This window comes from Neltuma alba, unplaced genomic scaffold, assembly GCF_004799145.2.
Source record: "Neltuma alba isolate B1F8T4 unplaced genomic scaffold, ASM479914v2 tig00012167_pilon, whole genome shotgun sequence".
NCBI lineage: Eukaryota > Viridiplantae > Streptophyta > Magnoliopsida > Fabales > Fabaceae > Neltuma > Neltuma alba.
This window is the reverse complement of record NW_021636714.1, coordinates 406,807-424,673: the sequence shown is the minus strand read 5'-3', so window position 1 is coordinate 424,673 and position 17,867 is coordinate 406,807. Positions and strand designations below refer to the sequence as shown.

Genomic DNA, 17,867 nt, shown 5'->3' with positions numbered 1-17,867 from the left:
ATAAAAAAACTTACTTACGTATTCACCAATATCAGATCATTTAGATCTTGTATCATGGGTTTAATGACTATGATTTATGAATAATATGAACCCATCTGCTAAATTTTCCCAGAATGTGTGGAGGGTGATTCTTGATTAAATTTTATTTAATTAAAAGCAATGAATTGTTGGAACTGGAGATGGCGATGACGTTGGGCCTTTTGTGGAAGATATTTCATGGAATTCACAATATCTTCGTCTTTCCGATGAGGTGCGATGGAATAGATATTTAAGGAGTCGGGAAATATCAGGAAGTTGGTCTTTAGGTAGCCTTTCCGGAAAACTTGAAAACGATATCCATGTCCTCGTAGAATCTTTAAAAAGAAGACCGCGAATCCATTGTTACACAATGCCTCATCAGAAAAGCAACAGAGTTTGTGATATGCTTTCAAAATTGGTCCATAAGCTCCTTTCTTTCCCCGTTTTTTTCCGGTTACGTGTTCCGTAAGTTTTTTAAAATCGAAACTGAATACTTCATCAAATCAATAACAAAAAGTTACAAATCAGCAACACCTGGCAGTAAAAAAATTTCGTCATCCACCACAAAACTAACCATTTGCTGTAATGGCGGTTTAGAACCCAATGGATCTTGCGGTGATGCTATTTCTGGCTTTGTGCTTTAGCTTATTGAACTGAGTTTCGATATTTCTGTAGGACGCTTTAATTTTCATTAACTTGAACACGGCGCAGGAAGACTGGTGAAAACAATAACGAAAATGAACAAGAAAAAGGAAAGGCAGAATAATGCCTCCGGCATATGGAATAAAGCCACACGACCCATCCCAATACAGAATATAGGCACAGAGTCACTCGGCAACGTGCGAATGTCATTATCAGAGAGCTAATACAGCAAAAGAAGAAGCAAGCTTATTCCATGGAATCAAAATCCGGAGCAAACCAGCCTAACTGATCCCTAATTTGCTTGAGTCTAGCTTCCTGACCCTTGGAATCTCCTAAAGCTGTAGTGAAAGGATACACGTAGGTTACTTTTGTAGCCATACACCTGTAAGTAACCACATCTCCTTTCACTAGGAACTCAAGCACGTCTTTGCCAAATCCCCCATCAACCTCAGCTTGTAAATATCTCCCTGCACATTCGCTTCATAATCAGTGAAGCCACCGTTTTAAACTAACTGGCCATATTATTATACTGAAACCCCTCCTTTTTATATGCAAAACTATTGACTTTTTAACCCTGAACTCTATACTAGTTTCTTCCTCATTCCAGTATTGCATTTTGTTGGAAAACAGGGTTTCTTTTGCTTGTTCTTTTTGTTTCATGCCACATTTATTTGCTGTTGTTCCAGAATCCGGGACGTGAAGCATTAATTATTTATCAGATTCCGAAAACTAGGGGTTACTATTACCGTAAGGAGTGTCTTCCACGGGCTGAAATTTCACATTTTTCTGGGTCTTTTGGATTGCTTCGCTCAATTTCTAGGTAAGGAAATGGCAACAAACGTTACCAATCAGGAATATTGACTGATATAATCCAAATGGGAACAATTATAGATTGAGGTAGTGGAAATATAGAATAGTTTTGAAGTTACCTGCATTGCATCGTCTGATGAATTTTCAGGAATCGTCCAAGGGAATGCAAACGAAGATGACCTGGGGTTCGTGGATATACAACCTGGATTGACCGAAGGGCAAGGCAAAATTTTTCTGCCAACAAAAGAACACTAAGAAAATACTGAACACAGACCAACAGAAGGCATTCCTTTAAATGATAAAACAAGTAAAGAAACAGAACATCTTGTTCAAAATTGACATACCCATTTTCTAGCCCAAGCTGCAAGTTCTTAGATTGAGAAAAAGGAGTGGTGAGGGAGATGGGAGGCGAGGACTGAGAATTGAGGGAAGGGATAGCGGAAGCAGGTAATGGAGAGGTGAAGGATACGGCGAGAACTAAAGAGAGGAGATTAGGCAGGATGACGGGTGTAGGGTTTCGATTGTGGGATTTCAGAACCGGAGTAGGTAGTTGCAGAATCGAGTTTGGTGGGGAAGAAGCGATGGTCGGGAGAAGAATACGAGCAATGAAGCTCATCTTTTTTGGGCTTCCTTATCCATTTCACTTGGTTGCTATTGCCATTCTCACTTGTTCCGCCTTACAGACATTACCGTTTGTTTTCCCGACCAAGGGGCAAAATAGTTACTTCCTCAAATTTATAGGCGATAATATGTTTTCTGAAATTATAATAGAATAATTATTATTATTTTCAGTCTTAATGATAAAATCTTATTTATAAATTATAAATAACACCTTATAATTATCACAGGAGGTAGTACATTATACTGGAGTAAATATATTGTATGCTGGTAAAAGAATAATTATATCATATGACTTTACTTCTATTTTTATGTTTATTGCGTCCGGCGAATATCTTATTATATTTTTTCCAAAATTTTTGGCAATGTTTTTCTAAATTTAATATTGTATGAAACATATTACAGTAATATAATAATAAATAATAATAATAATTTTTTTTGAATCAAAACTGGATAACATTACCTAGAACAAGTAAACAGTTGCAACTATCCTTCTTCGTCATTTTTCTCCTATAGATTCAGAGATGGAGGTTGATCAAAGATACAAAAATTACTCTATCCCTCAAGAGAGTTTGGCAAGAAAATTGGCAATGTGATTGTCCTGCCTATGAATAATAAATTTTGTTGCCAATAAAAAAATGCATCTCCTCCTATTTTAAATATAAAACCAATGTAATACTACATCTAGTTTTAATTATAAGAGCTAGTTGACTAATTTAAGAAGATTAAGGAAAGAAGTTAAGTTAGTTATATATAATAAATATGTGTTGTCGTTTCTAAAATATCCTTACTAATCAAGTATATTGGGTAGAACTACTATTGCTGGAAGGACTACTTTAGAAAAAATACATAAATATAAGAGACAAAGTGGATTGGAGTTTTATATTTAGAACCAAAATAAAAGTCAAACAATATCTTATATTAAAGAGCAGAGATAGTAGTATCAAAGTAGATTCATATTTAGGAGTCGATCAGTAATAAATTTTCTTCAGTAAACTCTTCGCCGAAGTTTAATAAAGGGTTAAGGTGCGCCCAGCATCCCGAACTATTTATCCAGGTGCGTCCAGTGGCCTAAAGTAATTTTGGATGCATCCAGTGTCTTAAACTAATTAAAATGGTGCGTCCATATCCTAGGCTAACATAAATGTTATGTTTAACCGTTACTTTCTTGACTCAACTTAAAGTTGACCCCATATATTCTACATGGTAAACACATGAGCACCCGATGTGTATTATTCTTACTCAAAAGTCAATTTATTTAGAAGAAGAGGAAGGAAATAAATTCAATTTTGAGTAAGAATAATACACATCAAATGTCCATATGTCTACCATTTAGAATATATGGGGTCAACTTTAAACGAGTCAGAAATTAACGGTTAAATATAATATTTCTGTTAGCCTGGGATATGGATGCATCATTTTAATTAGTTTAGGACACTGGATGCACCCAAAATTACTTTAGGCCACTGGACGCACCTGAGTAAATAGTTCGGGATGCTGGCGCACTTTAAACCTTTAATCAATGATTAAAACAAGGTCAAGAAAAAAAAAAATCAATGATTAAAAACTCAGACCAGACGATCAAGTGAGCAAGTCAACGGATTTATCAGAGGGCTCGCGACTAGTCGAGTCCAATTACTGAGATTTAGGGTGTGTTTGGGTGACACCCCAAACCATGGTTTGGGGAATAATCTACCCAAACAGCCCCTCCAAAAACAAAACCATGGTTTGGGAAACCAAACCATGGTTTTACGGACTGCAAAGTGATTCTGAAACCGTGGTTTTGGAAAAAGCAAAATTTTTTTTGCTTTTGGAGAAAAAAGGGAGTGTGAGGGTCTATATGATATGTATCTTGTTATTTTTTTTATAAACATATTTTTTTATAAATATATTTAATCTTATATTTTATAAATATATATACACATTAATTATTTATTAATTATATTATCTTATGTATTATTAATTATGTTGGTAAAAAACATACTATTAACAATTTTATTCCTTCAAATTAAAATATATCATAAAATATATTTTTTTCTGTAATTATCATATTAACTTATGTCTTTTTTTTAGTAATTTGTATATATAAAAAGTGTTTCTGATAACAACTATCCAAACACTCTCACTTCTCAGAATCACTTTTTTACAAAATCTATTTTTCACAGAATCTATTTTCCCAGAATCACTTTTCAAACCACAGTTTGGTTTCATCCAAACACACCCTTATTTATTTATGACTACTAGGGTTTCAGTATTTTTCCCTCTCCAATCTCCAGATTAAGTCCCTGTCTACAATAATCGCACCTGTCTCGTGTTTTTCTCGAGGATCAGACAGAAATTTGATCTGAATTCCAACAATCCTACTCAATTAGCGGTTGCTAGCTGGGAGGATATGGAAGAACAGTCCGTAAATGGTATGATGTCCAACCCCAAAACGACGCAAGAGCTGGCAATGGAGGGCCAGAAGTATCTGGAAGAAACCATAGAGTACGCTTTCCAGATCCTTTCTTCCATGAATGACGAGCTCTGCAACCCTTCCTTGTGGTCCACCTCTCCCATGTCTGCTGCGTCCGCTAATTTGGTTCCTAACGGTCCTTCCTCCCACTCTTCAAATGGCGCCATTAGTAGTGATGCCACTTCTGATAACTCCATCCAACACGCGGAGAGTAGTGTTGGTGCCGGTACTGGAGGAGCTCTCGAAGAAGCTCGGTTTCGCTATAAGAATTCTGTCGCTGCGCTTCGATCCATTCTCACCGCAATTCCCAACTCTCAGAAGGTAATGTCTCCATCTGTTTGATCTTTACTAAAAACTTCTGCGCTATTCTCTTATTCTTCTCTGGAAAGCTTAATTGCTAATAATTTTCAGTGTGTTTAACGTTTCTTGTTAATTCTTAGCATTTGTGTCTCTTAGTTGAAAAATTATTATAAGTGGGCTGGTGGAATTTGTATGTGCACGGATTTGAAACTATTCACTGTGTTAAACTGAATCTACGTTTAAGACATTCCGTAAATTTATTTTCTGCCGTCTACAGCCTACCCGCGCACACACAAAAACAGGCTTTGAGGACGCTTGAGATGATATGATCAATGAAAATTATGGACACTACGATGTTTCTCTTATTGGCAGCCATAGTTTATTTTTGGTTCTCTCTGTTTTACTGTGCTGCCTCTAAATTTGTACACTCGATGCGAGGGTGAGCTTTTGAACTGCTTCAGTGGTAGTGAGGCCTTCTGTTTTTCCTAGTGAAACTGAATTGGCTCTTACAATTACAACAGGCAAAAACATTTGACAGTGCTTCAGCTGCTAGCCCGGCGGATGAAACTAACATAGAGAAGTTGGAAGAACGAGCCTCGCGGTTAAGAAAGGTAGGTTTTGTGATTAGGTTTTAATTAATAGCTTAAAACTCGATCTCTGTGTTCTTGTTATTATAAAAAGCCTAAACGGTGGGATTGTCGTTTTAGCCTTGGGACCCAGGTTTTAGTTTGTTGAAATTTGAAAATAACTTGGATTTTTGTATAATCATGTTCGCTGCGTCAATAGCTAGCATCAAGAAAATGCTATTTCTGAAATGGTTTAGTTTTGGCTAAGATTTTTAACTGCTCTTGAAATTGAGTCGGAGTTATTGTGTTCAACTTCCAATAAACTTCTGTTTGTAAATACAGGAGCTTGCCAACAAGAACATGCACCTGAAGTCTCTCATAGATCAAATGCGGGATCTTATCAGTGATATATCCGCATGGCAAAGCCCTTATTCTATCTGAAGTTAAAGATGAAAACTTAGATTATATCTGCGGGATAGTGCTTCCTGGTAATAGAAGCCTTAATTTGAAATGCTGTATATGGCAGCCATGCTTCTCTCAATAGGCTAAAGCTTACCTCTTCGAAACTGTAGTTTGAAAAGCGAGAGTGTGGAATGATTTGTAAATATTCGTCCTAGGGGCATCGCCTTGTAGGATTGTATCTTTACTAACCATATTATGTAATCCATCATTTGATCGCTGTTAAACAGGGAAGTAGTAATGACACGTGCCTTTTTGCCTAGTATGGGAAGTATCAGGGATAAGACTGATCTTGATTATCATATCGACATTCTCCTTACAATCGGTAAATTGAAGTTACGCTCACGTATGCAATATCCGATTGTGTAATCTTGCAGGATTGTTATTGGTTAGTATTTAATCCGTGTGTAACATGTGAAACTCAGAAATCGCCAAAACAGTTTGCAGTCTCCGGCTTCAAGGCTCAGATTAATTACCAGGCCGTAGGGTGGCTGACCGAGGGTTGTGCCTTTTCTGTAAATAGGCATATGCCACTCAAACTTCTGTTAGCATTTAAATGAGTCTAAAAAATGACTTGCAATTCATGATATTAACAGGAAATATTTTAAACTCTGCACCCATTAAACATTGAACAAAGTATATGTACAATCTCTACTCTTCCATACAAGGCAAGCTTTAGTACTTTTTATTTTAGTACTTTCAAATTGCTTTTATCCAATAAAATCTTATTCCTTTAGCCCTATTAGAAGCGGTAAAAGAAGTCTCAGAAGTATGCTTCAAAAATATTTCATCCATTTAACTAATCTTAGGGTGTGTTTGGTATGAGAGATTTGGAGGGAAGAGAAGAGGAAGGATTTTAATAATTTCTCTTTGTTAGGCAACACACAAATTTTAGAAGGGGAGGGAAAATTTTAAAAATTTTCCCTCCCCTCCCCTCCTCAACCTTCCCTCCAAAATTGGGAGGATTTGGAGGGAAAGTAATATTTTGTCATGTTGTGATTATTATGTTCATATTTTGCTATGTGATGATCATTATGCCTATACCTTAAATAAAATAAGGGTACAATTGTTCATGTCAAAATATTTTTTCCTCCCCTCCCCTCATGAACCAAACAAGATAATATTAAAACCCTTCCCCTCCCCTTTCTTTTTATAAATCTAAATAAGATAATATTAAAATCCTTCCACTCCCCTCCCCTCATTTTCATTAAAATCCCTCCCTCTCCTTTCTCTCATTGAGCTAAACAGACCCTTAATGAGGTTTCTTGTTATTATTTTGCTACTCTAACATGTTTATGAAACAAATCTTAGAGAAGTATTCAGTTAATGGAAATGAAGCATGATTACTTCAGGTGCCACATTGCTGAGATGCCAAGACAAACTCGGGAAATTGAGTTCATGCGGAGGTCAAAATACTCTTCACTTTCATCTTAAAAATTAAATCTCAACAAACTTTGAAAACAATGGCAAAGTTGTTTCATTACATAACATGCCTGACTTCTTATATATTCAATATCTATGACTCCGTTCGTAATTACCAACTCATTCACGGATATACCTATTTACTCAACAAACAATTGCTTCCCATTTTTAGCGCCGCATGCATTGCACTGCTTGAACCATCTCTAGACTAGCTAAATACAATACAAAGACAACCACTGAACACCACGTCACAGTTAATTTAATTGTGTAGTGCTTCGTTGCTGCTTTTTCATATTTCTCAGTTGTGAATTGAGGATCTAGTAGTGAGGGATGATCTCATGTCTACAATGGCAGATTCGTGTGCACCTAAGTTGATAGCCTCTTTGCTGGCTCTGATGAACCTTGAAACGGCTCCTCTCGCATAGTCATGAGCTTGCTTCACGCTCATCTTGTTGCTCATTTCGTTTGGGAAACTGCTCAAGAAATGGTCGCCGTTCAGAACAGCAGCCAATTGGACTACCTCACTCTGAAACTCTGATAGCCTGCCTTCCTCTTTTGCTTCGCTGCTCCTTAGATCCTTCACCTCTGGCAATGTCACTGCATCACACATGTCAACCCTCTTAATTCACTCTACTAAAATTTGGAAACCCGACTAGGTGAATCCATCAATCATGAAGGAATTGAAGAAGTTGAGAGATACCTGGGCAATCTGTTCGGGGCGAAGTTAATTCCCCAACAACGTGATCAAATGTACCAGCCCAAGCGTCTCTGTGAGTCAAGAAGTTAGATGAGAGGTTGAACATCTTCTTTATGGTGGCTGGGATGGAAGAGTGCTCAAATTCCGAGTTTTCTGCAGGTCCTTTGGTGCTGCTTATCACTGTAAAATCACCAAATTAAAACAATGAGGTAGAAGGTCGAGAATGCGAACACAAAGAACGTAGATTCTTCAGTGATGCAAAAGAGTTTTAAACACATAACTTAAAATAGCCCTTGCTATGTAATCCACTCAGAAGTCAAAACCCAGGAGAAAGGATAAGCACGCATGCTTGACAACTATTCACTTAGATGCAAAATTCATGTCAGAGCTATATCACAAAGTAAAGGTATCGATTATCAGCTAACACAGAGAAAAATGATCCTGTGAAAGTAAGTAAACTTAGTCGAGTAGAGTAAAATGATCAGTTTGTCTTCCTAAGAGCAGATTAAACACAGACTAACTGTCAGTGTAGAAGATGACAAAGAGATAATGAGAGTAAGGACGAAACTTACCAGTCCCCTTCTTGATCCAAGGAGAAACCATTATAGTTGGTACACGAACACCTAATCTATCAAACTTGAAGAAATAAGGAGCAGGTCCTGTGTTCCCATCTGGACTAGGGATATTAACAAAAGGAGTCTTGACATGATCATAAAATCCACCATGCTCATCATATGTAATCACCAGAAGAGTCTGGTTCCACTGAGGGCTTGCTCTTAGTGTCTCGTACACCTCCTTAACCAGCTTCTGTCCATTTGCCACGTCATGGGATGGATGGTCATCATTTGCAGGTACGCCCTTCAAATCGAAGTACCTGGGCTCAATTACAGTCAATGATGGAAGCTTCCCTTGCTTGGCATCTTTCTTGAACTTCAAATCATACTGATGGAACTTGAATATATATTTCAACTTCCTTAAATTTCTGTAGAACAAGGCTGTTGGAATGTTCTGGTAGTAGATTCCGAAGTCCAATTTATTCTCGTGCAAAGAGTCAAAGATGGTCTTCTGAGGATACCCTTTAGCCAATTGCTTCTTGATATGGCTTGTTGAACCGTGAGAAGTAGCAGAGTACACGAAGAGCCTATTTGGTTGGGTTGGACCTGGAATCGAAGAAAACCACCTATCAAACACCGCAAACTCTTTAACCAAAGCGGCATAAACGGGCACGGATTCGGGTCGAAATCCTTTCATGACTATCTCCGAGAGATTGGGAGACACTGAGGATGCTTGTTCAACAAATCCAGACATGGAAGGAATGGAACCAGAGCCAAACACTTGCTGTTCCACTTCTTCAAACGAGTGGCCAGGATCCGGATCCACAAACTCTGCATCATCCGTGAAACAAATGGAGTCATCGGTCGGGTTTTTGGTAGAAACCGGGTTGCATTCTCGTCCGGTGACTCCGTCTATTAATGGGTTGATAGCTTTCTTCATCCATCCCAGCATGTGATCGAAGGACCGGTTTTCCATAACCAGAACTACGATAGTTTTGATGGGTTGTGAAGCTGAAACACGGTATGGTTTCAAAACACACGACAAAATGAGAAAACAGAAGAAAATCGAGGGAAGGAAATGTAGTGATCTGGGTTTGGCTCTTCCTCCACTCATGCTCGCTCAGAAAAATATATATATTGGGAAAATGGAATTGTCTCTCTGCAATGTTCAATTCGGGAAGCAGTTCACTGGACAAATAGGAGCTTTTGAATCCAGTCACCCCGAGATGCTTCTCTACTAAATTAATGAGCTCGAATGTAGAGACTAGATTATAAGCATCTGGTTTCGTGGGAAATGGGATTAGTGCGGTTCAGCTTAGCCTTAATGCTTGGTGGCGCCTACGGAAAGAAGTGAAGTAATTGATCAAGTGTTCTTTTTTTTTTCAATTACCTTTTTTTCCCCTCAAAGCTCTTGCGTAGCTAAAGTCAAGCCGCGTAGGGGGATCAAATACAATCATGTGAGGCAGACAATGTCGGCTTTTTATCTTTCACAGAGAATCTCTTTTCTAAAGACAAAAAAGGAGCACCGAAGAACCCGATTTTAAAAATATTGGTAGGGGAATTTTTTATTTTAATAATAAAAATATTTATAGGCGTGGTGTGAGTTGGCTTCACGAGACAAAAAGAGCAGAATTTGAGGGGGGATTCTGAGTGCATTTGGAAGGAATCGATTTGAAGTACGTGAATCTTAAAGCTAAGAGTTGGCTCTTGGCTTCTTGATAAATTTGATGATTCCTGCCGTTTCAGTTGGCCGTGTTTTCTTAATTATCATATTAATGGAGAATGAAAGCAACTTCGATACGGTGAAGAGACCGGGACTTTTTGGGGGAACCTTAGACCCTTGAAAATAAGATGAAGACCCTGTTTTAATATGCTTGTGACTTAATAATACAAGTTTGATACTGAGGCGTTTCTGGAAAGTAATAGATACTGTTATTAATTAGCGCGTTTAGAGCACGGCCGATGATTGGAAGCCAACTTCAGTCAGATTGGCCGCTAATAGACAATGCAGCACGCGAAACACTTGCTCAATATATAAATGATTTGCTTCAAATTAACTATGAATGAACGTAACGTATGGCATATAACAATGAGTATATATATATATATTTTAGATTCATTTATTCATATTTATACTTTAGTTTTTGTCAAATAAATGCATCCAAGAATATGTTGGAGATGGAAACTGACTGTAAAGTCGACGGAGGAGAACTGGTTGACAAGTTTGGTCCTTATCAAATTCAACCCCCGAAGTACCAAACAACAGTACACTAAACTGTCGGTGCTCTTCCGGGTCCTGGTCAAATAATACAATAAGAAATGATGGAGGGTTGGGATTATAAGCCTAACTTCATTTATTTTAAAAAGGGAACACGGGAGCGCAGAGCGATTTGTTGAGGTGCCGGGCTAACTTCTCAGCCTCATAAGGGGGCTTCGTTCTGGTAGGTGAAGCCCTGGTTGGTGCCGTGGTGCCGGTTCCACCCCTTCTTAAATAAAACATCTTATACTTCCTCCGGCTTAGTTTAACTTTTAATTTAGTTTTAAATATAAAATTATAATTTATTTTATTTTTTATATTTATTTTTTTAAAATAATTATTATAATAGTTGTACATGTTAAATGTTCTATCAGATAGTAGTTTTAGTTAATACACATTATCAATAAAGGTATTTTAGAAAAGATGACGCCTATTTATTTTTTTTTGGTGAAAAGATGACGCCTATTTATTACAAATAACTAACTTAATTAATTTCTTTGATCTCCCAAAATTAGTTAATTAGGTTTTATATTAAGAACCGGAGATAGTACAGGAGCTAATTTGATTTTTGATTTGGTCCTAAATATAAAGATCTTAATCCATTTTGTCTCTCGTATTTATTTATTTTTTTCAAAGTAGTCCTTATAGTAATCACACACGTTAAATGTTTAATCAAATGACATTTGATTAGCAAAGGTATTTTAGAAAAGATAACACTTATTTATTACAAATAACTAACTTACTAATTTTCTTAATCTACTTAAATTACTTAATTAGCTTTTATATTAATTGATAATATTACGAAAGAAGCCACCTTCAGAGCTTATTCCGCCTGGTTAAGAGAGTACAGTGCTGTGATGAAGTCAAATCCGGATCCCCGTTTCTTTTGGACCAAGTAACAATCACAGAAGTTACAGATAGAGAGGGAAAGGAGAATAAAAAATGTTAGGCATTATTGGTTGTTACAAGATTAGACAAGCTTTATTTAATAACACGTGGGATGGGGAGAAGAAGTTGGCACATGAAATGGTGCTCATGTGCCCACTTCTGCAATGAGGCCTCAAGGGTGATGGGGGTATTTTTCCGCGGAAACTACAAACCCCTCACACATGTTTATAGTCGTAAATTGTTAGGATTGGTATTGGAAAATTAACAACTACCCTTTTAAATTGGGGGGAAAAATTCAAAATTTTAAAATATATGTCCTTTACATTAAAGATTATTTATCCTTGACATGTTATCAACGACCCAATGCACTTTAGACCTGATGGTATAATAATACACATTAACTTTTAGTGTATGAGTACAGGTACAAGAAATAACACATTGGCAACTGGCCGGTCATAAAAAAAGAATGGGATACCAACATGTCACAAAAAAGTCAGAATATTTCAAATTCCTTGTATTGCTTGGAATTCTTCTTGTTTTCTTTTTCAAGGCTTTGTCTGAACCTCAGTTTAGAGTTTGGAGTCAAAAAATTGTCGCTGCCGTCTAATGTCAAGTATGTAACCACGCACAAGACAGCAAGAATTGCAGCTCCAGCGGTTATGGCACCATATGTTGAGTTCCACCTATGTGAAGAATGAGCATAATCCAGACTTCCCGCGCTGTTTTTTCTCCCAACACTTGGTACTTCTGAGTAGTCTAAATGCAACATCAGGGCCTACAAAATCCCATCACTCCAAAATCAGGTTATGGGTTTTTGTATTCCATTTTGGAACTCCTCTCAATCCCATTTCAGATTTTAATAAAAGAAAACAGTCAAAACAGCCCATTAATCTTTTCCTGCTCTAAATAAAACTTCTTTTACATAGTGTGCCTCCGAACACAAATATCAACCGTACCTTAAGACCAGCCATCCTTGCATGGTCCACGGCAGAAGCAAGATCATTGTCTGAAGCCATTACAATGTGATCATGATCTTCATCCTCGTACTATAAACAACAAATTCGACCAGCTCGCATTAAAGAGGCAGAAGCGTTGAGTCGTGCTGGATAAAATACAACAACTTGCGGAAGCATACCAGAATTAGGGGCATGTAACGTGGGTCAATGTCATTGGCTCTCTGGATGATTGAAGTCATAATCTCTACCAAGCTCACAGTATCTGAATTTGCAATCAACAGCATCAAAATCATTCAACTCCTAGCTTTTTACTGATTCGAAACAAAATCTAGACATGGAATCCAGTCGTATAGTAGCACGCTTTGATCATACTCAACAAAACACAAAGAAATGTTTACTTATCACCACAGCCCTACTCCTGCTGATGCAGAGCAACATGGAATAAAAATATAATGACAGATGCAGATTAATTCTTCAATATGAATCTTCTCATATGTAAATGAACATAGAAGGTCAATGTCGTCATCTGCATGCTGTCAAAGTTAAGTACCATACCGCAAGTAAATCTATGTTTTCGGCCTTTCTTATCTTGAAACTTGAAGGAAAATGCATTTGGCATCCTGGTCGAGGCTTGCCCAGTAGATCTCCCAATTTCGCCAGCCTCAGAAGTCATCTTCAAGGAACTGCTGCTGATATGACATAAACAATGCATGAGTACTACACTAATACATTGAGATCATTTCTCCCAGCAACATCAATTCAGATATAAAACCTTCGTGACTCATCATCATCATCGTCAATATTCGAAGTTAAGGCCATGGTGGATTCCCAAAAGTTTTGAATTATTGAGCTGGCTGCCTCGTTGTTTAAATTAGTGGTATTTCCCACCTGATTAGTGTAAGAAAACGAAACAATCAACATGAATTTTTCAAAAGATTACATTTACATCTCTGAAAACTAGATTTAGTATCACAGTGCCCGCTAGTTCAACCTTGATCGTTAACAGAGTATTTTAGTTAGAAGCCATAGTCAGTAAGCATGTTGATTCTCAATGCCAGACAAAATACATCTTAATAAGCTCCCAATTTAATTTCTTAACCCATGTTTACTCCTATGCATTAAGCATTTAAGAAAAAGAGAGATAGATGTACTCATCCCCTCATTTATCGAGTTTTCTTTCTCCCCTTCCTTTTCCTCATTCTTTCTACTGTTTTGAATCAGAAACAGGTAGTTCAACTTCAAAACTCTTTCCACCAGCCTTTATGTCTTTGCAGATGAGTAGGAATGGATTTCACAGGCACTCAGAAGTCATCAGTGTGTATAGTGGAGTCTAACACATCTGACTTACCGTTGCAATGGCAAAATGAGTGATGTGAAGCACATCGACCACAGCAACTATACTGCCATCTGTTTTTAACCAGCGTAATCAGAAAAGACAGAAACCCAAAGCTTAAAGCCTTCTGTCGCCCCCCCCCCCCAAAAAAAAAATTGTTGAATTACCTCTATAAAGCACCGGAAGATGTAAAACTTTTCCATCATGCATAGTGTGAAGTGCATCAACAATTGGTGTATCGACTGTTGCACATTCTGGATTTGGGGTCATGACCTGTAGATTTTGTTGTATAGACGTCAAAAAGTAGAGAGAGAGAGAGAAGAAGACGAGAAAAGGGTGAGCACCCAAAATGGCCACGTTTTCTCTATCACGCAGCACGCAAGACATTGTCCTAAACACTGCGAGGTGTTTCATCATCTAAGAATGGAAAACGCTAACGAAATAAAGTATCTCATGAAACTGTACACATGAAAAGAAAAAAGTACCGTCTCAACAAGGGCTGACTCGGGGGGCAGATGTTGTGCAATTACCCGCATCAAGATATCCCTTGAGCTGGAATTTTACGTAGATTATATTCCATTAGAATTAATCAAAGAATGCATAGTGGCAACAAAAACCTAAAATTTCGAGTCTCATAAACTGGAACCAAAAGTTAAATTGAAACTACTTGTGTAAAATTAAAAGAAGAGGGGACAGAAGCTAATTTCACTCGAAAAATAATTACGTGAGGATTCCACGAGGTTTGTTGTCAACTGTTACAATTGCAGCGCTTGCACCATGTTCAAGCATCCTCTTTGTTGTTTTCAAAACTGACTCTGTTGGTGAAACTCTTACGAGCCTGAAAGATGTTACCATCGGTTGGAAGAACTAGGATAGGCTGGTAATCCAAGCATGCCCACATATTATTGAACATAACTTTCCCTCTTTAATCCAAATAAAAGAAGGTATTACCTACTTTGGAAACTCAGGGATGATTGTAGACAATGATGGTCTGAATATTCTCTCCTTAAGCGTCTCAATGAATGCATTGGAGCCTGCACAATGACCAATTAACATGAAACAATGCAATTAGTGCTTAGTTTAATAAGAAATCAGAACCTTACTACCAAAGTATGCCCAGAATAAAAATGCAAGAGCTAGGCAAACCAACCAGAAGCCGGTGTTCCCCATTGTTTTTCGATACCTTCAACAGCTGCTGCGATTGCTTTTCCTTTCTCGGATGCCCTCTCCAATCGAGCAATAGCGTCATACAAACATTTTGCTATGTCAAGTAAAGCGATAACCTCCCCGTTGTTCACCACTGGTAAATGTCGGAATCTCCCTGTGAAATGTATCATCCTTGTATTCAAAAATCAAGAAACAGGATAGCAAGTAACATTTAAAGGTAAATGTGCCTCCCCGTAAAACACCAACCTTGCACCATCTTTTGGAGGGCTTCCACAGCAAGAGTATCAGCGAGGACAAACGTTGGATTCTTTGTCATAACCTTGGAAACAGGCGTGTCTTCGAGATTAATCTCACGAGCAATAACTCTTTTTGCTATATCCTTTAACAACCAAAAAAAGATTCATGAGTGTTAAAACAAATAGATCCAAACTGTTCTTGTTTTGCAGGCGAAATCATACCGTGTCCGTGAGGATTCCACAAAGTAGAGCATTAGAATCTGTTAGTAAGAGCGCAACAACTTTACGGGCAGCCATCAGACGGCAAGCTTCATATATAGATGTTGTTTCAGGTACTGTCAAGGCCTTTGAAAGCCTAAGTGATTTTACTGTTCTCTCTCCAGTTAATCCCCTAATCCAAGTCCAAAACAATCAATTGGATGAGATGACTGCATGATTGAAATTAATTATAGATTCACTAACTCATTTTCCCATTGTGTTCTCGATTATATGAGCAGGAACTGTCCCTAATGTGCTTAAAGTAAGCTCCGAATAAATGTTTTCTTTTTACCAACTCCTGGACTCTTTCCGAGGTGAAGAGGGTTCAAACATCTTTGCATGCTCAAGCTTTTAGATAAAACTAATTTGTCACGAGCATTTATCTCGTATTAAAATTAGATTAGATAGCATTGCATGATCTTTTCTCACTATCACCGATGATTCACTCGAATTCTTTAATGGGTCAGACAGGGGAATGAAGCAACAAGGCTTCTACATACGAAATCTCCGGGTATTTATCTAAAGCACCTCTAAACCAAAGCGTCTTAATAATATAAGATATTAGTTTGCAATATCTGCGATATAAGATTTCCTGATACAAACACATTACATCATCGTGTGGCAATGGAGTGAGAGAATATGACGACAAGAAAATTATGACTAGAGTCTAATCCAAAAGCAGTATAACATCAAGGACCTCTGTTAACATCATTAAACAATCGATTAGACAAGGCTCCATATAGCGGCATTTGTGTAATGCTGACATTCTGAAAACACCTATCTTCACAATTACGGCACATGTACAAGCTGAGTCCAAAGTTAAAACTGATAACAAAGAATGGCTAAAATAATGATTTTTCTCGTAAATGTCGCTATTTATTGTTTTCCTGTTGCATGGAAGAAAAAGAACAGAGGATGATGACGAGGTATACGTTAATTTCAAATTTAATGGAAAATGATTTCAATCCTGATACATTTCTTGCCAAATAGAGAGACAATGCTCGGAAAGGTAAGAATAGGATTAATTCAACGTAACGAGGACCATCTCTTGGAAGAACCACAAGCATAGACTACGCAGAGGCAACCATATGCAGTAATAAAGAATTGATAGGTCTTCAGAATAACAAGACAAAACAACTGAAGAACGTACTTTGGTGGGCGTGAAGACGAAATAGATTTTCGAGCAAGGGACTCTGGAAATCCATTATCATGGGCTTTCTTCTTTGCCTGCCCAATGATCGGTGAGGAGTTATTTCTTCTAAGAGGGCTTCCTGAAGTTGACATCTTTTCCGATTTATTGACTCAATCCGGTCCAACAGCTGCAACAAAAGCAATATTATGTGGTGAAACATCTTTTCTCCTTCATTGCTTTTCTTTCTACGTAGCACCAAGAAAACAGCGGCACCAAATGATTTCCTCAAGGGGAAGGGGGGAAAACAATGTATTCTTTTATAAATCCGGTTTTACGATCTTGGTTTAATGCGTTCGTGATCAAACGGAGGCGTAATTATTATCACTAAAATTCCAAGTTATCGTCAAATTTGAAAATTACATAAAAACTACGATGCCGGGTTTATGCACCGAAGAGATATGGTGACTTCAAAAGTGCACGAATTCGTCCGGGCAATGGCACAGTAGCGATCGGTACTCTTGTCGCCCCGAAAGGCACACCGACGCGACGAGCCGGCGACCGGGAAAGATGAGAGGGAGCGAAAGAGGGAGCGCGCGCGGGAAGAGGACTTTGGGAAATTGGGGTAGGAGAAATTTAAAGCGAGGACAGTGGAGCCAATAGCAATCTTCCACGTCAGCAGCCTTGATCAAAAATACCTCTAAATTCAGTATCGACGAGACGAGTGGTGAATTCGGCATAAGGGACGAAGTTTGTGGCCTCTGGCCTCTCAAAATTCTAACTTGGGCCATTGTTTCGTTGGCAAATTTGATCTCCATCGAATGACATAATAATTGCTGACATTTTTGCAATGGCTTAAAACTAATTTGGTTCTTGAATAAAATGAGAGCCTAAAAAAAAAAAAGGGAAATAATATGTGCTAAACTTGGAGCGCACTCTTTTGGGGAGAGGATCCATTTCTTTGATGGAAAGGAAAATGTAAAAAGGGGTTTGCGTGAGAATATTGATAAATAGAAAGCGGAGGCATGATGAGCATAGATAAGAATACAAGTAACTGTTGAGAATTGAAGTATTGGAAGTGGGTGAGTGGGAGGGCTGAGAA

General features: G+C 37.8%; 4 protein-coding genes across 5 annotated transcripts; 1 reads left to right on the top strand and 3 right to left on the bottom strand.

Moving 5' to 3' along the window:
* Positions 1–684: 684 nt before the first annotated feature.
* LOC114724097 (thylakoid lumenal 17.9 kDa protein, chloroplastic) lies at positions 685–2,174 on the bottom strand. The gene is made up of 4 exons (XM_028910385.1): positions 1,815–2,174; positions 1,590–1,704; positions 1,407–1,476; positions 685–1,127 (listed from the first exon to the last, which is right to left on the bottom strand). The coding sequence occupies exons 1-4, from the start codon at positions 2,084–2,086 to the stop codon at positions 907–909; spliced, it is 678 nt and encodes a 225-aa protein (XP_028766218.1). The 5' UTR covers positions 2,087–2,174; the 3' UTR covers positions 685–906.
* A 2,141-nt stretch (positions 2,175–4,315) lies between these two features.
* On the top strand, positions 4,316–6,133 carry LOC114724098 (mediator of RNA polymerase II transcription subunit 30). 2 transcript variants are annotated; one of them, XM_028910388.1, is made up of 3 exons: positions 4,316–4,864; positions 5,365–5,454; positions 5,752–6,133. In XM_028910388.1, the coding sequence occupies exons 1-3, from the start codon at positions 4,481–4,483 to the stop codon at positions 5,848–5,850; spliced, it is 573 nt and encodes a 190-aa protein (XP_028766221.1). In that variant the 5' UTR covers positions 4,316–4,480; the 3' UTR covers positions 5,851–6,133. The 2 variants fall into 2 exon arrangements, with proteins under 2 accessions (XP_028766221.1, XP_028766222.1); XM_028910389.1 differs by lacking the exon at positions 5,365–5,454.
* A 1,138-nt stretch (positions 6,134–7,271) lies between these two features.
* LOC114724132 (non-specific phospholipase C6) lies at positions 7,272–9,923 on the bottom strand. Its single transcript, XM_028910436.1, has 3 exons — positions 8,560–9,923; positions 7,991–8,167; positions 7,272–7,887 (listed from the first exon to the last, which is right to left on the bottom strand). Exons 1-3 carry the CDS (start codon positions 9,653–9,655, stop codon positions 7,589–7,591), a joined length of 1,572 nt encoding a protein of 523 aa, XP_028766269.1. The 5' UTR covers positions 9,656–9,923; the 3' UTR covers positions 7,272–7,588.
* Positions 9,924–12,179: 2,256 nt separating this feature from the next.
* Positions 12,180–16,920, bottom strand: LOC114724055 (CBS domain-containing protein CBSCBSPB1-like). Its single transcript, XM_028910323.1, has 14 exons — positions 16,787–16,920; positions 15,601–15,769; positions 15,389–15,521; positions 15,126–15,296; positions 14,931–15,009; positions 14,700–14,813; positions 14,461–14,527; positions 14,143–14,248; positions 13,991–14,049; positions 13,415–13,530; positions 13,198–13,325; positions 12,822–12,904; positions 12,643–12,732; positions 12,180–12,461 (listed from the first exon to the last, which is right to left on the bottom strand). Exons 1-14 carry the CDS (start codon positions 16,918–16,920, stop codon positions 12,180–12,182), a joined length of 1,731 nt encoding a protein of 576 aa, XP_028766156.1.
* Between the last annotated feature and the right edge of the window lie 947 nt (positions 16,921–17,867).